At 29.0% G+C, this 23,141-nt stretch overlaps 1 protein-coding gene and 1 pseudogene across 1 annotated transcript; both read left to right on the top strand.

Annotated features, from left to right (window-relative positions):
* Positions 1 to 6,478: 6,478 nt before the first annotated feature.
* On the top strand, positions 6,479 to 9,094 carry LOC106436131 (putative F-box/LRR-repeat protein At3g18150). Its single transcript, XM_048758435.1, is given in 4 exon segments — positions 6,479 to 7,083; positions 7,086 to 7,363; positions 7,549 to 7,722; positions 7,811 to 9,094. Coding segments are annotated over 4 exon segments (1,347 nt in total). The 5' UTR covers positions 6,479 to 6,485; the 3' UTR covers positions 8,108 to 9,094.
* An 11,642-nt stretch (positions 9,095 to 20,736) lies between these two features.
* LOC125587622 lies at positions 20,737 to 22,938 on the top strand (annotated as a pseudogene).
* Positions 22,939 to 23,141: the final 203 nt, after the last annotated feature.

The following is a 23,141-nucleotide window of genomic DNA, read 5'->3' as shown; positions in this document are numbered from 1 at the left end:
ACCAAATTTTGTGTTTCGTCGGAATATCCTCGGAAATTCCTCGGGATATTCCGAGAATTTCATTTTCAGTCGGAATGTCCGTCAGATTACCGATGTTTTCTTGTAGTGATAGTTTTTGGATTTTAATATTTGATTTGATTTTATTATTTGCATGGTGAAATTCTAACATTATTTTATTTGCATAACAAATGTTAATTGTTATTATTATTAATTAGATTATATGCAGGTATTAACTCTAGAATAATTAAATTTTATTATTATTAAGTAGATTATAAATGGTTATATGCAACTATAATTATATATTGATGGAATAAACATATTTTCGAAATTATCCATTATTAATAATATTTTGATGGAATAAAAAGATAATTAAATATGTTGTTAGCATATTGTTATGAAAATACAAAAAAATAATGTAAGCAACTTTCTAGGGATGGTCCATTTAAAATATCACACATGAAAGAAGTCATGACTTCTCTTTTAATATCACACAACCGTGCGGATGATTATTTTTATTTGTACACACATAATTATTTACAATATTACTAATTGTTTGATATAATATTTTAAAATACAATAATTTTATAGTTCACATACAATATTTTTTTTTTCTTCTAATTTTCAGTGATAACATATTTTATATTATGTGATACAAAATTCTGAATTGAAATACATTGTTGGTTAATGATCAAAATTTTAATTGAAAAGTATTATATTAAATTAATATCAAAAATTTAATATAAAATTCTACATGATTTTAGTTATAATTACAAAATTAATTAGATATTTAATTTTTTTTATTTAAAATGAAATATACATTTAAGTTTTAAATAAACACGAAATTAACAAATATTTTATAAAAAAAAATATTAGGTGAAAAATGAAGGGATAATTTGTAAAATACCCTATTTAGGATTTGAAATTTGAAAAATACACTGTCTTTATTTTTTTATGAAAACTACACTTTCTTTAACTTAAATTTACCTTTTTACCTCAATTTGATATTTCAATAATTAATATATAAATTTGAAATTAATAAGAAAAGTACGAAAACACGGTTTATATAGATTTTAATTTATTTTGTTAACTTTATATAAACACAAGTCATGTCTCGTTCTACACAAAATTTTCATTCTTTCTTGAAGCCGAGGCCAAGTAAGTTTTTCTAATATGATATTCACATATATGTTTATTTTGTTTTACTTTAAATATGAAAAAAGAAGAACACTAATTATCATTGGTTTCACGTTCTTAGTTTCACAAACAAACACAATGGCGTTATCATTTGAAACAAAACAACTGTGTTGTTCTTTCTTTCAAAAATTAAATGAGACTTCCGAAGAAACAAGATTGTCTACCCAAAACATTGTGTAGTTCAAGTGTCTTCTCAATGCGAACAGATGGGATTAGTTCAAAATAATCAACCTTATTGCAAAATAAAAACTAATACAGTTATCAAAACCTAGAATAACCAAAACCAAATTTTGCAAAGAAAAACGTTTAGAACGGAAAAACGTTTAGAACATAAAAACATCAAATTCCAAAGTCGCAATGTACGGGCATGATTGTGGCATGTACAATGACATCTTGACCAAGCTTGTTTCCGAGCTTTTTTCGAGATATTGATTGTTTTCCAAAACATTCACATCTTGAGCAAGCTCTCTGAATATGCCGCACACAAGTGTGACTTTGAGTAGTACTGATAACAAATAACCCAGGGTTCAAGAAGACGAGACGCATTTTGCGTTTTTTTCAAAATAATAAAAAATACATTTAAGATATATTAAGAAGATATAAGAAACATATTGTGTAGTATTTTTAAACAAAATATTCTCTAACTATTTTTAAATTTTTTTTTTTTAATGGTTTAATAGGAACTGAGAAATATTAAGATTGGACAATTTGGTAAATTTATATATAAATTAGTGTATTTTTCAAAAAGCTTAAGCAATGGTCTATTTTTCAAATTATATTCTTATTAAAGTGCATTTATCCAAATTTTCCCAAAAATGAAATATACATTTATCTAAATAAATACAAAATTAATTAAATATTTAAAAGGTTTATTTTAATGAAAACGAATAATATATTTATATTGTAAGTAAAAAAATATGAAACGATTTTATTCATATACAATTTCAGAGAAAATATATGAATATCTATTTAATTTTTTGTTTTAGAATAATTAAAAATAATTTTTATATTTATAAAAAATATAATTTAAACAACTTTCTAAGAGGTGGTCCAAATAAAAAAATCACATATGAACTAAGTCATGACTTCTATTTTAATATATAAGACTAGCAATCCCAACTAATGTCAAAAATTGTGTTGTTTCATGATAAAAGTTGCATTAGTTTAAAAGTTGTCAAACTATATATATATATATATATGTGTGTGTCTTTTCAATATCATCTTTAAAATGTATTTGTTTGAAGAGTTGTGTCTTTTTAATTAGCTTAAAAATAGTTAAAATGTTCCAAAAAGTGATTTCCTAAAAAATTAAGAACTGTGTCTATTTATAATTTGGTTGTAATATTTCATCTTAAAAGTTGCATTAAGAAATTGTCAAATTATATATGTCTCTTTTCAACATATCTCTAAAATGTATTAGGTTTAACACTTATGCCTTTTAAATTAGTTTAAAAATGAGTTAAAATATCTCATCTTTCTAAACATTTAAGAGTTGTGTCTTCTTATTATTAAAGCAAATTATTTTTAATGAAGTTGCTAAAATATCTCAATAAATGTCTCTCTAATAGAGAGTCTATATATGTGTCTTTTCATTTTGCAATAATGTGCTTTCTTGTAATGATGTGTCTATTCTAAATATATTGTCAAATTAGAAAAGTGAAACTTAGTTTTAAAAGTTATCAAATTATGAAATGATGTGTATATCTATAATTTTATGTATTTTTATTATGTCAAAGGTTGTGTGTTTTCATTCTTTTCATTTTCTAAAATATATTAGTTTTAAGAGTCCGTGTCTTTTCATGTGCAACTTTTCTTCTCAAAAACTAATAAATGCTACATTTCATGTAAAGACTTAAGAGATTCAATTTTTCATATTAATACACTGACTTTAGATATGAAATAATTGTAAATATTTTAAGTATAAATATTAATAAATAGATATGAGCAAAAATAAAAGTGAAAAGACACAACTTTTCATCTCAAAAACTAATAAATGCACATGTAAAAAGAATTTAAAAGATACAACTTTTCATGTTAAAAATCCTTTAAGAGATTTAAATTTTCATATTAATACACTGATTTTTAGATATAAAACAATTGAAGATATTGTGAAATATTAATGAATAGATATGAGAAAAGTACAAATGAAAAAACACAAGTTTTTATCTTAAAAACTAATAAATGCAATTTTTCATGTAAATAACTTAAGAGATGCAACTTTTTATATTAACCCTAACTAAACAATTATAAATATTTATGTAAGGTATTAATAAATGGATATGAACAAAATAAAAATGAAAAAACATCTCTATTCATTTTTGTCGGTATTTACATCACATGTAAAATTTTAGAACTAAATTTTTTTCTAAAATTCAGATGATAAGTCCTTGAAAGTTTTGGTGTTAATCATTGCAACCATTAGTTAACTTGGTTGTCAATTATTACAACCGTAAGTTTTGTATATAAATAATTATGGTAATAACAAATCACAACTAAAATAAAAACATATAAATAAAAAATCACAAATAGATTATAAAATGGAGAGTTTCATTGTTCAAGACTTCAAGGTCATCAAAAAATCATTGTTTGAATATATAAAAAGCAAATAATGCACACAAGAAGAATACATGTGTAATTTACCAATAAAAATATGTTTTGTACACGATCTCTTAAGTTACCATATAATCAAGTTTACGACAATACATATTTTTTTACATAGCTTCAAAAAATCATAAATGTCATACTTATCGTTATAAATTAATTTATTATATAGCTATAAATGTGTTTGTTTATATTACTTAGTTCAAAAAATGTTCAATAGTAATTAAAATTTCAGAATAACTTAGCTAAACTAGCTAATAGAAGATGTGTATTTTAATTGGTATTGACGTTTTTTAATTTAGTTGTAATCTATAAATATAAAAATATATTTTTATATTATCTATAAATGAATATAAACACATATATTCTACGTTTTGACATAAGAACTTTCTCGAAAGTAAAATTAAGAAGTTTCTTTTATATTATATACTTCATCTGTTTCTTAAAGAGTGTCATTTTAGTTTTTTTTCTTGTTACATAAAAAGTGTCGTTTTAGATTTTCAATGCAGTTTTACTTACTTTCAGCTGAATATTAATTGTAAAATGCATTGATCTAATAAATAAACTTTTTATCTCAAATATCATTGGTCAATTAGACGTAATTAATGAAAACATAAATATATTTCAATCATTTTCTTAATATGTGTGAAAAGTGTCTAAGTGACACTTATAATGAAACGGATGGAGTATAAGTTATAAAGTGGTATATTTATTTATATAAAATGAGTTTTCACGCGATATCACATGAGTTCTTTACCTAGTATTTATAATAGTCACCTTAATTTATGTTGTTAGAAATGTGATTTATATCTACCAATATTAGACAACATTTCTCACAACATAATTCTCATATATATGTATGCATAAATACATAAAATATCAAATACATATTTTATTGGTCTATTAGTTATATTTTAAAGTTTGATAAAATAATATTTCTAAATATGACCTTAAGACCCTTGAACAGTAAATATTTCTCTAGCTATAGCATCCATTGCAGGGTCTAGATAGACATCAACATTCTTGTTGTAATACCATGTAATATTTTCGTGTGTTTTTCTTATTGCAATCGGACGGGTTTTTGTTTTCATTTATTTTTATATAAACATTTTGTTTTTAATTCTAAATTGGTATATATTATATTATATGTGTCTATTAATTTTTAAAACATAATAAGTTTACGGTATATTTTTTTTTCATTGAATACATTATTTCAAACTTTCACATGTATTTGTACCTACTTCTATATATATATTTTCGGATTATTATTTCATTATTAAAATCGTAACTATATATATAAAGATTAGTAAAATATTATTTTATTGTCATATCCAAAAATATTGTAACATTTCACAAATTTAGAAAGTTTTTTAAAAATTAAACTTTTCGCTTCATAGATTTATATTATCGAGTAAATAATTAAACATTTAGTTTTTGTTTAATTTTTAAAATAAAATATATAGTTTAAAATTTGTTTTCATTGGTTTAAGGTAGTAAAGATTAATCATTGTTAGATAATATGATTTTTTTTATTTAAAGAAAAATCTTTATAATTTTAAAAGTTAACATCAACCAATATTTAAATAATTAACATATGGAGGTATAGTATTACAACATTAAATTATATCTATTTAATTTATACTATCTATAAATCTAATTGATCATCTATTGTTTAAATGTAATTATTGATAACCCAATAAAAATTTCTAGTAGGTCCAAAATTTAAATGATAAGATTAGAAATTAAATGTAACATGACTTTCTAGAAATATGTCCATTAGGTTCATTTTTAAAAAAATCACACATGAATCAAGGTTGTTACTTCTGTTTTAATATATAAGATGTAATGTTTTCGTGTGTTTTTCTTATTGCAATCGGACGGGTTTTTGTTTTCATTTATTTTTATATAAACATTTTGTTTTTAATTCTAAATTGGTATATATTATATTATATGTGTCTATCAATTTTTAAAACATAATAAGTTTACGGTATATTTTTTTTCATTGAATACATTATTTCAAACTTTCACATGTATTTGTACCTACTTCTATATATATATATTTTCGGATTATTATTTCATTATTAAAATCGTAACTATATATATAAAGATTAGTAAAATATTATTTTATTGTCATATCCAAAAATATTGTTACATTTCACAAATTTATAAAGTTTTTTATAAATTAAACTTTTCGCTTCATAGATTTATATTATCGAGTAAATAATTAAACATTTAGTTTTTGTTTAATTTTTAAAATAAAATATATAGTTTAAAATTTGTTTTTATTGGTTTAAGGTAGTAAAGATTAATCATTGTTAGATAAATTGATTTTTGTTATTTAAAGAAAAATCTTTATAATTTTAAAAGTTAACATCAACCAATATTTAAATAATTAACATATGGAGGTATAGTATTACAACATTAAATTATATCTATTTAATTTATACTATCTATAAATCTAATTGATCATCTATTGTTTAAATGTAATTATTGATAACCCAATAAAAATTTCTAGTAGGTCCAAAATTTAAACGATAAGATTAGAAATTAAATGTAACATAACTTTCTAGAAATATGTCCATTAAGTTCATTTTTAAAAAAATCACACATGAATCAAGGTTGTTACTTCTGTTTTAATATATAAGATATATATAAAATCTGAGCCCTAAGAATATACGTCGCAAGTGAAGATGGCCAACGATAGAAGGATCAAATCAGCTGTAGACTTGATTAGCAATTTACCAGATGTGATCCTCCAACACATACTTTGCTTTATTCCGATCGAATTGGCCATCACAACATCCCTCTTGTCTAGACGTTGGAGGCATGTATGGTGCGAGATATCTTCTCTCTCCTTTAATGCCAATACACTGACCGCAGCTTTTGTAAACGAAACCCTAACTCGCTACACAGCTCCCAATACGAAGAGTTTTCACCTCACTATAACACCCTATCCTGAGAACATACCCTACATCGACAGGTTGATCAAGTTCGCCGTGTCACACAACGTTGAGAATCTGTCCCTCGATTTCTCTAGTCATTATTATGTAAAGCTTCCAGATTTCTTTTGCAACAGTTCTTCTGTCAAGCAACTCAACATTGATATAGGATTTTCTCATATGATTGTTCCGGAATATTGCACTGTGTCTTGGACAGCCTTGCAGAAGTTATCCTTGAGTTGTTGTACACTCACTGATGAATCCATGGCTAATATTCTATCCGGTTGTCCGGTCCTTGAAAACTTAACATTGTATAACTGCGTTGTACTAAAGGTTCTTGATCTTAGCAAATACGTCTGAGAACATTAGATGTAAAGTGTACCATGATGGATTGGGGGTCAACGCAAATTGTGGCACCACACATCCACTGTCTCAGATTGTTAAACTCTCAGTCATCATCACCTACTTTGGTTAATGTTGATTCTCTAACCGAAGCTAAACTGGAAATTCTCTTCTCAGTGAACAGTTACTTCACGTTCAAGGCCGATTTTTTTCAAACCATGGTGCTAAAGATGCTAGAAAAGTTACAGAACGCAGAGAAGCTTACGTTTGGGGGAAACTTTATTCAGGTATATATATTTTTTTGGTCATATTTTGCATTCTCTGATGCCTAAAAGCATTTGATTTCATCATGGATTAGTAATATTCATTAGAAGTTGATTATATATAGGTTTGATTAATAAAAGTTTGAAATAGTCTATGTTATAAGCTTGTTAATAATCAATATTCACTATCCTTTTGTTCGTTCTATTAGATTTTATCTCTTGTTGAGATTCGTGGTGTTCCTTTTCCAATGCTCAAGGTCAAAGCACTAACTCTTGATACAAAGATCTCTCAGTATGCTATTCCTGGTATGGAAAGACTGTTACAAAACTCTCCTGATTTAGAGAAGCTAACAGTACGTTCAAGGAATTTCAACACCTTACTGGTATATTCACCATCAACCTCTTTTTCTAGCTATTATCGAGTTGAAATATATCCAACAACTGATCTTGTATATTTTTTCTATTGTACAGGAGAAGCATCTTGACAAATACTTGGAAATAAAAGGCTTTAATCTGAACACATGCTGGAGATCAAAAGATGGAGCCTCTTGGAACAAGTGTGGTGTGTATGCAAAATCAAAGCATGTGACTTCATTAGTGGAACTTATTCTTAAAAATACAAAGAAACTAGACAAGGTGGTGGTCCTGTTGGATGAACTTTACCTTAAGTTTAAAATTAAAGACGTTGTGGTTCCATCACTTCCTGGCTACAAAAATGTCAACGTTGTGCTCTCCACTACCAAGTTGATGGCATTAGAGAACTGGTGAAATGAATCATAGGGGGTTGAAGTCTTGGGTTTTATTGAACGTTTGCTTTTACTTTCTGTTTCTAATAACTGGTGTACTTTATTTGACATTTTTACATCGAGTCTATTGAAAACACAGTAGAAGATTTTGGTTTGTTCACACAAAATGCCGTATATAAGTGGAGTTCTTTAGAGTATATCAAAACATAATGTGAATCAGTTCTCCAATATTGCTAGATTTAGCCTGCCTGGGATAATAGTTTTATAACTACAAACAAACAAACATTGTTTAGTTGTAAACTGCAGGCCATCTTCATCTATTTTTTTTGTTTACTCTGTTTTTGTGATCAAGAATAAGAGAAACGTTTTTGGACATGGAAACCTTAGAGTGAAGTAGATGGAGTAACTGATTTTTTCAATACATTACACAATATCTTTGTTAAACCGGACCGGATATCTTTTGATCACGACCTCGTCCTCCTCTGCCACCACCTCTTCCAGCTTAGCTCTTTTGTTCTCCCGACCACTTGGGAGCATGTGTCTGGTCCAGTCCATGTCCTGGCCTTTTACACACCTTACAGAACTTGTTTTTCACTTCTTTTCCAGATAAGCTTCTTCACAGCAAAAGCAGTCTTTGCACCTTGTTGTTCTCTTCCACTCATCACAGTGTTGACCCGTTCAAAAGATTTTATCTTGGAGTAAACCTGGAAGGCATCGGGTCAGTGCTGATGATTGAGGCACGAACAGTCCGTACACATCTCCATCTAGTCCCCATAGGAACTGATGAACCTTGTCTTTATCTCGCTTCTTTTCCAAATCAGCGGCGATACGGCAAGTGCATCCCCCACACTTACACATCACTGTCTTGTCATAGTTGGTCAAATCATCTTCGTCATTTTTCCGAAGTACTCAATCACAGCACCTCCTTGTCTGAGACATGCCAACTCCGCTTTTATCTCTTGTACATATTTATACAAGAAAGCAGAACATTCTCGATCTTCTCCATACTATAGCCTTCCTTTTTTTTTTTAGGAGTACTAATCTCCATATATAGCCTATACTTTTTTACTTAGGCTACTACAACAAGTGAACTTGAAGACTTTTACATAGCACGATGAAACATTTGGTTGCAACTTTCTTTAAAAATCTTATATATTAAAACAGAAGTCATAATCTTGATTCATGTGTGATTTTTAAAAAAATAGACCTAATGAACTTATTTCTATAAAGTCATGTTACATTTAGTCTCTAATCTTATTATTTAAATTTTGGGCATAACAGAAATTATTGGATTATCAATAATTGGATTTGAACAATAGATGATTTATTGGATTTATAGATAGTATACATTAAATAGATATAACTTAATGTTGTAATACTATATCTCCATATATTAATTATTAAAATATTTGTCGATGTTAACTCTTAAAATTATAAAGATTTTATTTTAAATAACAAAAATCATATTATCTAACAATGATTAATCTTTACTACCTTAAACCAATGAAAACAAATTTTAAACTATATAGTTTATTTTTAAAATTAAACAAAAACTAAATGTTTAATTATTTACTCGATAATATAAATTTATGAAGGGAAAAGTTTAATTTTTTAAAAACTTTCTAAATTTGTGAAATGTTACAATATCTTTGAATATGACAATAAAACAATATTTTACTAATCTTTATATATATAGTTACGATTTTAATAATGAAATAATAATCCGAAAATATATATATATAGAAAAAGATACAAATACATGTGAAAGTTTGAAACAATCTATTCAATGAAAAAATATACCGTAAACTTATTATGTTTTAAAAATTGATAGACACATATATATTATAATATATACAAATTTATAATTGAAAACAAAATATTTATATAAAAATAAATGAAAGCAAAAATCCGCGCGGTTGCGCGGATCGAGATCTAGTCTAATCTATTAAATTAGTCCTATTTGAAAATTACCATGGCATACATTTTTTAGACCTATTGAATATGTTGTGACTTATCTATTAATTAGCCTTCCTATTATTTCTATATATCATATTAACTAACCTTCCTATTATTCCTACATATATTTAAATTAGCTTTTATTAAATATATACTTTATTTCAACACATTATTTAGTTAATCAGTCTAAACCATGTAAATAAATATCGTTTGGCAAATCAGTAGATACGATCACTGAAGTTTATACACAACAATAGACCAAAATATATGCTTTTTTATTTAGAGTTCATCGTGCCTTCACCTAACACTATGTGAGTCATAAAACATGTTATATTAGAGGTCGATTCAAATATACATTATGATATTATCTTATAGTTTTTACAATATAATGACTTATAAAACATGTTTTATTACAGAATGATTCACATATACATTATGTTACTTTCGTACTGGAAATTCTACGATATCGTATATGGTATAGTGAATATACATAGTTTCATTGTATAACAAAATCAAGCTTTAAGATGTAGTGATTCAAAGAACTCACACATGTTCATAACCAACTTGGAGACGGACTGATTCAAATAAATCACAGATGAATTGATGTTTACTATTCAAAGTTAGGTTTTCATGGTTATCATCTACTATACCTTAAAAATGTTTTATAAGAAGTATAGATAAGAGGAAGGAGATATATTTTTATGAAATTAGGTAGTTACAATTGTATACTAATTGTTGTAACAATATATACAAGATATATGGGAACCAAAACTGTACGCAAACAAGATAGTTATCATGGTTATAAATAAAAATTTAAAACAATCTCATTAATTAAGAAATATTCTTTTTTAATTTCCAGATCCAGATATTTTTGCTTCCTGAACAATAAAAACTCAGATAATTTTGTTGTTCATTTTATAGTTTTTGTAAATAATATTAGCACAGCTGAAACAAATGAAATAGTTGTTAATATATTATACCCCTAATAATATTTTCTTATATCCCAAATCCTTAGAAATAAAAACAAAACAATATCATATAACTATGTAAATATATGCCAAAAATACAAGATATTTATAATGTTTCTGGATATAAAATGAAAAAAAAAACGTAAAGAGATTCAAAATTTTAGTTCCACAAAAATAACATTTCCATATAATATTTATATGAACAACCAAATCGGATATTTATACATAAATTCATTGGTTTGTAAATTAGGTCCAAAATTTTGTTTCACTCAAGCCCAATGTGATTAAATTTTATATATTATAAGTATAATTCAATCTTTAATATTATTAAAATAATATTAAATTTAAAGGTCTTCATAGTATTGATTTGTATAGAAAATATTTCTTAGTTTACATAATTGTTACTGTAATTTTATTCAGACATTAATATAGTATACTCCATGTTCATTTTAATTACCGTTTAAGATTTGCCCTCACAGTTTGAAAAATATTTAATTTTGTATATTTTCTAAGAAAAAACATCATTATCTCTATGCCTAACAATATTTTAACCAATAAAAAATTGAAGAATAATTCTCATAAATTTTGCATTGAAATTCTAAAACGACGTTTATTTTGTAAAATATAAACAAATTTATTCTACAATGACACTTAATATGAAACAAAGTGAGTAATATTATATATTTAAAATTTAATTATATTGAAATTTTAAACTACAAAACATGAATCCATATTAATATTATATATGTAAATTGTTGTAATAAAATACATCAAAATACAAAATTTGACTTGAAAATAGAAAAACTGAAATGTTATAGTTCAAATGCGACAAATTGATGTAACCATTTGTTGGATGATAAAATTGATGAGCCAAATTAGGCTACCCCACACTTTAATTATATATAGAATAGAATAATATAAATTTTCACCTAAAAATTTATTCTAGAGTTTGAAAGGGTGGATAAAAATCTAGGTAAGTAGAAATATAGCAGATATTTTTTCATTTATAATATAATCTTGAGGTATACAATTTTCTAAACATATTTAAAATATAACGACATTTAGTAACACAAAATATAAATCAGAAAGTGTAACACAAAAAATATAGCTACTTAAATCATAATCAACATCCAAAATATCATATTCCTATTTAGACTCACTTTTTCAACTGAATTTGAAATTTTATCGGGTTCCTAACATTGTTATTTGAAACAAAACAAGAACCAAAATAACTAAATACAAAAAAAAAAAAAATTCATAAATAACCTAATGGTTACTATTACTATATTTCTTGAACTGAAAACCAAAAACCACACCGAACTAAAACAAAACTGAAGACCAGAAAAATACATTATGGAAGCGAACCAAAACCGAATGCTCATGCCTAAAAATATTACTAAGAAAATATACGTGCTAATAAATTTGGCAATAAAAAAATTAATTTCGCGCTTTCAAGCACGGGTACTATTCTAGTTATATATAAGTTTTAAGCCCTCAAATGTTTTTTTATTAAAATTTATCTTAAAATATTTATTGGTTTTCTAAATAATAAGAGCGGCACTGAATGGTGTTGAATATCTTTCCGCAATCCATTGGCCGTCATGGTTTGTGTTTTCTATGTCTCTCCCTCAGTATTAAAATTGCTTCGAGTGCTTTACTGCCATACAAGGATAAAACCTGCGCCTTGCACATGGTGAATTTATATGAAAATTATTTATGAAATTATTGTATGGAAAAATAAATTTATATTCTTGATCGAATTAATATTTTCGGCCCTTAAATAATTTAAAAAAAAAATTTTTGTTAATTACATAATTTGTTTATTAATGAGCTGATCCCATTTTTAGAAATATTTTAGGTCAAAAAATAACTTATCGCATAAGAACTTAACATTTAGGCCGAAGAATCTCAGGCCTACTATTTGGTTATAATGAAACTATGTCAGCTCTATTTTATATCATGATATAGGAATTTAAAAGTTAATTATGCCTATGATAAGTTTACGTTCACGTGTCAATCCTATCTATCTTCAATATTTTCTCATTTTTGTGTCGTTTTTTTTTTTCATTTTGGTTATTGCTCGAAATAAATATTGATTTTTGAGATTATTCTCATTTCATTATTTTGTTTTGGCGTGACATTTATAATTTTTTTAAGATTTAAAATTATTAAAGAGATACATACTTAGGTTAAGATCTGCGCCTTGTGCAGAATAAATATTTTATATTTATTACTTATTTTATATTTTTTGTACATATTATGAAATAATAAAATAATAATTATATTTTAAATAACTAAGAAATCAGTTACTATTATCTAATAAATTGGTATGCTCATATAAATCAAACGACCGCTCTTGTTTATTAGCACTCATTTTAGGGTAAACAAATCAAAACAATCAATATTATCTATCGTATATGATATATAATTAAATTTAAATGATATTAACATAGATCTATAGTATACTTTTAATATAGATATTTATTAAATGAGGTTTCTACTCATATGATTTTATGATTATTTGCATATTTGTGTAACAAAATTTTACACCCACAATTTTTTTTAATGTGGAATGTTTAGTGGTTTCAATAATTTATAATCATTTAAAAAAAATGAAGATTTCAAAATTAAAATATTTGCATTTCAATATAAGTTCAACGCAGATATCAAAATATAAGTATGTATTTTCATATGATGTATAGTTTAATTTAAACGATATGAAATATATATGTATATATATATATATATATATACATATATATTAACATAAACACCTATTAAAATAAAATTATGTATTCATATGATTTTATAATAATTGTATCTTCTTATAGAAAAAAAATTAAACCTTGATCACAGATTTTTATGTGAGACTTTTAACAGTTTTAGTAATTTATACTCGTTTTGAAAAATTCAAAATACAACATATATAAAAAATCAAAATTTTTATTATATGATTAATGTAATTGTGTAATTTATTTTAATAATAAATAATTAAAAAATGATAGAAAGTATATAGATTTTTAGCAAATCTTTATTAATTAAAATCATTAATTTTCATATATATTTTAATCATATTAGGTAATTCCGTAGGTTTTATTTAAGGAAAAAATATATAATAATTTCATTTTGATAAATGAATGGTCCATAATGGACATACTATATAATATAATATTTCCTAGCAATTTAATTTTGGACTAACAAAATTCTCAATTGATTCTCAAGCCGCCACGTAAACAAAATTAGCATCTAATCTATTAAAACAGAAGTACAAATTGGTACTTAACCCTAACTTTTCTTATAAAATTACAATAGAATGCCACTGAGCTTGTATAATGTCGTTTAGCATAATAATAAAACCACCAAACTTAAATTGAAAGACATTAACCGGTGAAAGTAATCTGATAGACATAACCAACTTCCTGCAAAACCGACAAAACATAAGTATGTTAAATCGCTATAGATAATATTTGTATTTATAGATATTACAGTTGGTATCTTTATAATAAATTGGTGCACTAACTCAGAAAGGGTATTTACCTATTGTGGAAGCACCTTAGTCTATTGGTTAAGGTTTAAAGGCTTCTACACCCAGGTCTGGGGTTCAAATCCCAGACTATGCAATTTCTTGCAAATTATAGGATGCAAAGCTTTCGGAGGTTCCAGAATACTGTAAGCAGAGCCGTTCGTTGTGGTCGCCTGTTGTGGTGAGAGCCTGTCCATCGAGGATGTCGTACATGCAGAACCATCTGTGGTTTCAAGTGTTTCGGGGAGAGCTTCATCGTGGAATCATTATTCGTGGAGCTATTCATCATTATCGCATATGTTGCAGGTAGTTGATCATCATATCTAATAGATTTAGAGATTATACGATGATGTAATGTGTTACCCAGTGTTAAAAAAAAAACTCAGAAAGGATATTTACCTATTTCTACGCTTAACTAATACAATATCACTTGGCTAACATAATCTTATTATTCTGTTTCAAGAACTTGCATATCACGTGTGGCTAATCTTTAAAAGCGAATATTCTATAAATCATGATGATTAAATATTAAAGGAAAGAAAATTCATTAATTCAAAAACATATATTCACTTTATTCTATTCCTTCTAACCACAACTACAAAATATTTTGTTAGAATATCCTATTTAACCTACCCATTCCGAACCAAATATTCATCATCCCTACTGTGTGAAAAACATATCATTTTAGCTAAAAAAAATCTCTAATATTACAACTTTCACTCCTCTCAACTAACTCAGACCTTTCAATAACTCATGGCGAGTTCAAATTAAATGCTTGCATTCATGAAAGCAAAACATATCTTTTGGAGGTGATTCCTTCGAGATGGTTTTAACCGATCATTTGGTATGTTTTCTTTGTAAACGTAATCTAAACTTCAATTCACTACTTTCGTAAACCATTATCTAATATAACCCTTTTTCACTAACTATAGGGTAATAAGATCCATGCTTCTTGCAAAAGAAGTCACATGCACCAAGTTCAACGAGGCCTACCTATAGGAGAATGGCCAGGACTACCAATCTAAATGTTTCCATTTCTGCTGCTGGTGGACAATGTCAAACAACCAACCGTCAATACAAGATGACAATCCCATAAACTGTTATGACAGGTTCAGACTTAACTGATATTAACATTTTCCGTATGATTGACACACGGTTATTTCTCTCAAACTCTGTTTTATACATTACATCCTAATATACCGATCTACTATATTTATCCCTGATCCTAACTTGCATATATCTTTTCAGTGGTAATGATAATTATTTTTTGGTTTAAGCTGTGTATGCGTGTCGTATAAAGACTAAGAATCAAACTGTAGGAATTTATAATTGCTCTTTGCAAGTTTGGAACAAACTAAATAGCGTTGGTGGAAGAATGCTGGTCGGTTCGTGTGCTTTAAAAAGATTTGTTTAATTTGGAGGAACCAAAATTGTTTTTTTTAATCAAAATTCATTTAAATAATGTTCTTTGTCTTTTGTTTTTTGCAATGTTTTTAAACCCGATCCGGACACTGAACCAGACGACTTACCGGGTTGCTGGGTCATTGGGTCGATCACGGGTGAACCGCAGGTTAATAAATTAATTAATTTTATTATATAATAATATATCAGCTATGTAAATAAAAATATAGAAACTAAAGTTTAATATTTTGTAAATGTTTTTTAAGAAAGTAAAATAATAGTTTGGATATGTATATATTTTATGTTTAAAAACATTTAGAAAATACTTAACTTTAGTTTTTATATTTTTATTTTCATTTGACATACAAAATATCAAAAAATAGTTTAAACTATTTAAAATTTTCTCTAACAAGGTAAGATGTATGACAAAATATTTAGATGTATGACATCTAAAAAAATCAAGACATAAAATTTATAAATATTTAAATGTGTAATGTGAATAATAAATTAAACTTCAAATACAAAATAAACCAAAAGTAAAAGATCATTGTAATAAATTGTCAATAACGAAAATAAACTAACACCAAATCACATCAACTAATTTTGGTTCTCTCTACCATCGTTCATTTCACTCTACCATCGTTCATTTCATTTTCTTCAGGTGGCATAGTGAAATCTTCATCAAAATCTAAAAATTACAAATATAAAATTGAAAAGGGAAAACCTAACTTTTTTTTTAATCATCACCTAATTTCTTAATTGGAAATTTATAATATAAAACATAATCTAAAAACATAATTAAAAACTAAAAAAAGAAGTTAAAGTTATTTACTGGGTTTTTACGGGTTTTTGCGGGTTTCTAAATATTGAGTTTTTCACAAAACCCAAACCGGATTTTTTCTGGGTCACCAGGTTTACCGGTTCAACCGCGGGTTCGGGTCGGGTTTCAAAACACTACTTTTTTAACAAATATATTCAATTATCTTTGGTCACTTGAAGCTATTTTTAAAAATTTTAATTTTATATAAAACTATCATTAACATAAACGCAGAAGTGCATCACTTTGACAAGCTAAAACCAAACTTATATAATTAAGGCAGGGTTCTTTCTATCTTATAACTAATTCTAGATGGTCCTACATTGTTTCATCTTATGAATTAATAAGTATAGTAAATAATAACTAACGTGTTCTGTTGATGTATTTTGGCAAGGTTGTTGTCCTGTTTTGCAGCTGGGTTCCTGGAACGTGTTCTCACAACGTCCAGTAGCATGTCAAACATTCAAAAAAGTCTAATATCAGTTTATGAGGTATAAAAGATGAACCAAAATATTGATTCCAACTAATTGTTTCTATAAAATATTATGACCATCTGTTTTAACCACATAAGATGCCAAGCTACACAAACCGGAGATCTGGCGATGCAACATTTGCTGAACTGGTAACCGTTGTACCCTTCAGCAAATACAGAGTACCGTTCATGAAACCCTTCAGAATCACATCAAAACCCCTGTAGACATTTAAAACTTCATCGCCACCCGAATATTTGAACCCTCTCCTGTCCAGAAGACTCACGGATATCAAATTATTCGTCATTGATGGAACATGCCTAACCTTGTTCAATGTGCAGAATCTACTATCATGTGTCCTAGCTTGATTGAGCAGATCCCAACAATCTTGCAGGCAAAGTCGTTTGCCATTTTAATCTTGCTGTCAAGTACCTCTGTGTACTCTGAAATCCACTCTCTCCTTGGTGTCATATGGTAGGATGCTCCCATATCAAGAACCCACACATCAGAAGAGTGTGTGTGTCCGTGCACAACAAAAGCAATGTCGTCGTCAGACTTGGTTTCATCCTCGGCTACTGCAACAGACTCAAACTGTTGCTCCTTCATCTTGGGACAGTCTGACTTCTAATGTCTCTTCTCTTTGTGCAATAGTTGCAAATATCAGATGCTTTAGGACCCCTTGGAAATAACTTCCTATCTTTTGAAGTCCTTATGTTCTCATGTTCCTTCAAACCACTGACAAACAACCCCGATGCTTGATTGTCTGTCCCTGAGCTGGATGTCTTATGGCGCAATTCCCGACTATGAAACGCCGACCTAACTTCTTCCATTTTCACTGTATCTTTGCCAACAATGAACGATTGGACGAAGTTCTCGAAGGAGTTCGGCAGAGATACCAACAGGATTAGTGTCGTGTCTTCATCCTCCACCTTAACATCGATGTTACGCAGCTCCAGTAATATCGAATTTAACTTGTCAAGATGGTCGCGAAGCTCAATACCTTCTTGCATACGCAAGGCGAAGAGGCGTTGCTTCAGAAGTAGCTTATTCGTCAGAGATTTTTTCATGCACAAACTCTCCAACTTCTGCCACAACCTAGCAGCCGTTTTCTCATTCGACACTTCGATGATAATCTCGTCTGCTAGACACAACAAAATTGTTGAGAACGCTTTCTCTTCCAGAGCCTCCAAATCAGCTACTTCAGATTTCTTCCCTGATAATGGTCCCCAGATGCCTTGTTGCTTCAACAACGCATGCATCTTAATCTGCCAAATACTGAAGCTATTTCTCCTTTCAAACTTGTCGATCTTCGCGTTTATTCTAGACATCTTCTCACCAGATCACCAAACCCGAGCTCTGATATCAGTTTGTTGTGACAGACGTGAGAAGGAACAGATGCGGAAACAGATGAATAAAAGCGATGTAACTACGACACATATATTTAACGTGGTTAACCCCTAGGGCTACGTCCATGGGCAAAGAGAGATCTTATTATTGGAAGCGATATTGAGCTTATAAAGTGCAAGTTTAGGGTTACTTCGAATACAAGATATATATAGTAGCATCTCGCATCTAAAACCCTAGACTATACAGACTCATGGGCCTAAGCCCACAATCAGATGTAACATCCATAATAACTTGATGCAACGCTCTTGATGCAACCGAGTCGGTATGATGTACGTGATGTAACATCCATCGCCTAGATGTAACATCCAGATTCAAGGCATATCAACAGTATAAATAAGACTGTCTAACATCTACCCTACTAAATGATTAAAATGACCGGAGAATTACAAATCTATAATGCCTTTGATGCTTCTCAAATGATCATCAACCCTACAATACCCGACGCAGAAGCATTTAAAGATATGTAAGGGCATAATATATTGCTTATTTTTACAGTAGTTATTTGTCTATCATACTAATTTTTTTTAAAAAATTTATTATCAGGGACAATGGGGATGACACAACTCTAATGACTATTGCTCCTTTTGATTTGCTACCTGCGATTAGTTAGTCTCCAAGCAATCGTTTGGATATTGCAAAGCGCAAGGATTATAAACCTTGAAGAACAAGAGCTCTCTATCTTCGATTGTCTGGTGATCCAGCAATCTGTTTTTGGTATGAATAAACGAGAGACATGAGTTATTTTCATGTTTAGTGAGCATCAGAGAAATGTGTAGAGTAAAACTGTACCTTGAAAAACTTGATCCAGTCTCCTCCTTTGCTTAAGGAATTTAAACTGTGAACTCCGTGGTTCCATGCAACTACAATATCCCTGCTAAGATCTCTCACTACAGACTCCGAAATTTCGAATCTCCACGGAGATATTTTCTTGACTTGAAGAAACCCAAAGCTGCCGAAACAGCAAAATATGTCAATAAATTACAATTGATTTCAAAAGAGAAACATGCATAGATTGATGCATACGAGTACTTACATCTTTGACGGCACAAACGAGAGTCCATACAGAGCAACAGCACAAACAAAAGTTGGTCTGCAGACGAAGTAAATGTGCTTCCAGAGAGAAGTATTCTTCTCATTTCTCCAAAGTACGATGTCTGCAACTGCATATACATCAAATAAGAAACAGACTTAAAGCAATGTAGCAGGACACTTACCCAAGAACAGATCAATCTAACATTATAATTGTTACTGGGGAGATGGTTCTAACCTTTTCGACAACCAAGAAGCTGATCTGCTTTAGACTGAATGGCCGTATCATCAGATTTCTCGAGATCGCGAGAGAACCACTGAACCGTTGATGCGCAATAACATCCTACGAATTCAGCCAAATTATTTTAACTTTCCCTTTTCTGTTTTTTTTTTGTAAAAGTGAATGGTCACAATAGAATTTTGTCGGTACATATTGTTTTTTCTTTGGGCCATTTGGGCCGAATTAAGTAATTTAGGCTGACAAAATGAAACTCAATTTAAAGTGTTTTCTATTTATGAACAAATATAAATTCATATTAAACCCATAGCATTCTAATTGTTTTTTAGTTTGATTATTAAATTTTACATATAAGTTTTATTTTCATGAAAAACTAAGATACGCATAATGAAAAACTAAGATAGACATAATGAAAAACTACAATATATTAAATTTTAAATATAATAGTTTATTAATAAATTAACTGTAAATAAAAAACTTTTACATATATAAAATATCCATAATTAAATTCATTAATTAGAAGCATATAATTTTTTACTCCTTTCACAAAATCAATTATTCTTTTGTAAACCTCAAAAATCACATTTTTAAAAAATTAAGATGAAAACATTACAATTATAATTTGCTATAAAAAAAACATAAAATATACGAAAAAATCTTACATTTTATAAGTATTTTATCTCTTTTAAATCGAATTTTAAGAAGAACAAAGCGCGGATCAAAATCTAGTTACAATATTAATATAAAATCTCTGAGATAATATGGGGTTTTCCATGGTAAAGGAGAATCAAGGTTCGCAACTAACTCATCTTCTTAATTCGCAACAAGAGGATCAAGCTGCTTCACGTAACTCTTTCACTACTTTATCCACATTAGTAGATTCATAGTCTACTCCCACTACAACAACAATTATGGAGGTTTGTCCATCAAAAATTATCAACAATGAGGTTCAAGATACTATAATTGTTGATCCCACGACACCACAAGCTAGTGCATTTGAGAGTCCTTGTTTCACAGTGCTAGGGGGTGTGATTGAAGTTGAGACAGAGCCATCTAGCTCTCTTAGCTTGACAAGAGGTGGGAGGGAGGCAAAGCCTCCTATCAAATACCAAGACATGGAATAGAAGACAGTTCGAGGGAGAGGAAAGCATGGTCGACCTTATCGTGGTTGTTATCATTAGCTATTGTCTTTTATTGCATTGTTGGTTGTCTAGTCTCTACTTTTGTTGTTTCATAGGTTTGAGATTCACTCTTTCATGAAACTTGTTTCATGCTAATTTTTCCCAACTATAAGACTCTTGTCTTATTTTGTAATAGTTTATATTTTTCAATTGAAAGCCCTTAGTCAAAAAAACAAATGTGGGGTTTTCCAAGATTAAGAAATATGAGATTATATATAACGTTTTCAGAAAACCCTATATATAAAAGCTGTCCCCAAAGAATATATGTCGCAAAGGAAAATGACAACAAGAAAATCGAAGGAGCAGTAGACTCGATAAGCAATTTACCAGATGTGATCCTCCAACACATGCTCTGCTATATTCCGACCAAATTAGCAATCACTACTTCCCTCTTGTCTAGAGGATGGAGGCATGTATGGTGCGATATACCTTCTCTCTCCTTATATGTGAATACACTGACTGCAGCTTCGGTAAACGAAACCCTAACTCGCTACACAGCTCCCAACATGAAGAGTTTTCACCTCATAACACCCTATACTGAGAATATACCCTACATCAACCTGTGGATCAAGTGCGCCATGTCACACAACGTTGAGAATCTGTCCCTCCAAATCTTGAATCAATATTATGAGCACAAGCTTCCAGATTTCTTCTACAACAGTTCTTCTTTCAAGCAACTCAACATCTCTGCTCATACAATTGTTCCTCTCGAGTGCAATGTGTCTTGGATATCCTTGCAGACGTTATCCTTGAGTAGTTTAGACTCTCTGATGAATCCATGGCCAAGATTCTATCCGGTTGTCCGGTTCTGGAAAAGCTAAAGTTGTATTACTGCTGTAAACTAAAGGTTCTTGATCTCAGCAAATCCCTAAGCCTGAGAACGTTAGAAGTAAATAGCGTGAAGGTTGCGGGGCCGACGCAGATTGTGGCAGCACACATCCATTGTCTCAGATTGTTTAACTCTCAGTTATCATATCCTTTGCCTGATGTCGCTTCTCTAACCGAAGCTGAGCTGGAAATTTGCTTTGTCTCAATGGACTCTCAGTTCGAGGCTGATTTTCTCCAAGTCTGGGTGCTAGAGATGCTAGAAAGTTACAGAATGCAGATAAGCTTAATTTTGGGAGAAACTTTGTTCAGGTATACAAGTTGGTTGCCTAAATATGGATTAGTTGGATTTCAATAGTTCTAAGAACGTTTAAAAAGTCTGTAAGCTCTGTACTAATAAATATTCATAATCTTTTTTTTTTGGTTCTTTCTATTAGATTTTATCAATTGCTGAGATTCGTGGTGTTCCTTTCCCGGTGCTCAAGGTCAAATCATTGACTCTTGATACAAAGATCTTTCAGTATGTTATTCCTGGCATAGAAAGACTGTTACAAAACTCACCTTATTTAGAGAAGCTAAGATTAGGTGCATGGGCTAGTAACACCATGTCGGTAAGTTCACCATTAACCTCTTCTTTTCCCGCTATCATCGAATTCGAATATATCCATGAACCACTTTTGTATATTCTATTATACAGGCGGAGTTTCTTGACATTTACATGAAATTCGAAGGCTTTAATCTGAAAGAATGCTGGATATCAAAAGATGGAGTCTCTTGGAACAAGCACTGTGTGGATTTAAAATCAATGCATGTGGCTTCATTTGTGGAACTTCTGCTTAACAAGAGAGATAAATTAGACAAGATGGCCGAACTGTTGGATGAACTTCACCTTAAGTTTAAAGGCAAAGACGTGGTTCCACCACTTTCACACAACAACAATGTCACCATTGTGTTCTCCTCCTTCATTGTTTAATCTTTTGATTTATTAAAGATTGTTTACTTCCTTTCCCTCTTAATAAACCTTGCTTCTTAAAGCCACACATCATGCATTAGAACCGTTGCTTACGTTGTTATACAACGTACTCCTATATTTTTTTGCCCATTTGGTCAATCTTTTTTTTTTCTTATCAGTAGCCGACTGTGCTTGAAGGTGAAGTATTTGACTCTTGAGACATGGATCTCTCAGTATGCAATGCCTTGTTAGGAAGTAATATTACAATCTTGATGACTGTGTGGATTTG

Source organism: Brassica napus, chromosome C5 (genome assembly GCF_020379485.1).
Source record: "Brassica napus cultivar Da-Ae chromosome C5, Da-Ae, whole genome shotgun sequence".
Lineage (NCBI taxonomy): Eukaryota > Viridiplantae > Streptophyta > Magnoliopsida > Brassicales > Brassicaceae > Brassica > Brassica napus.
This window is presented reverse-complemented; position numbering and strand designations above follow the sequence as displayed.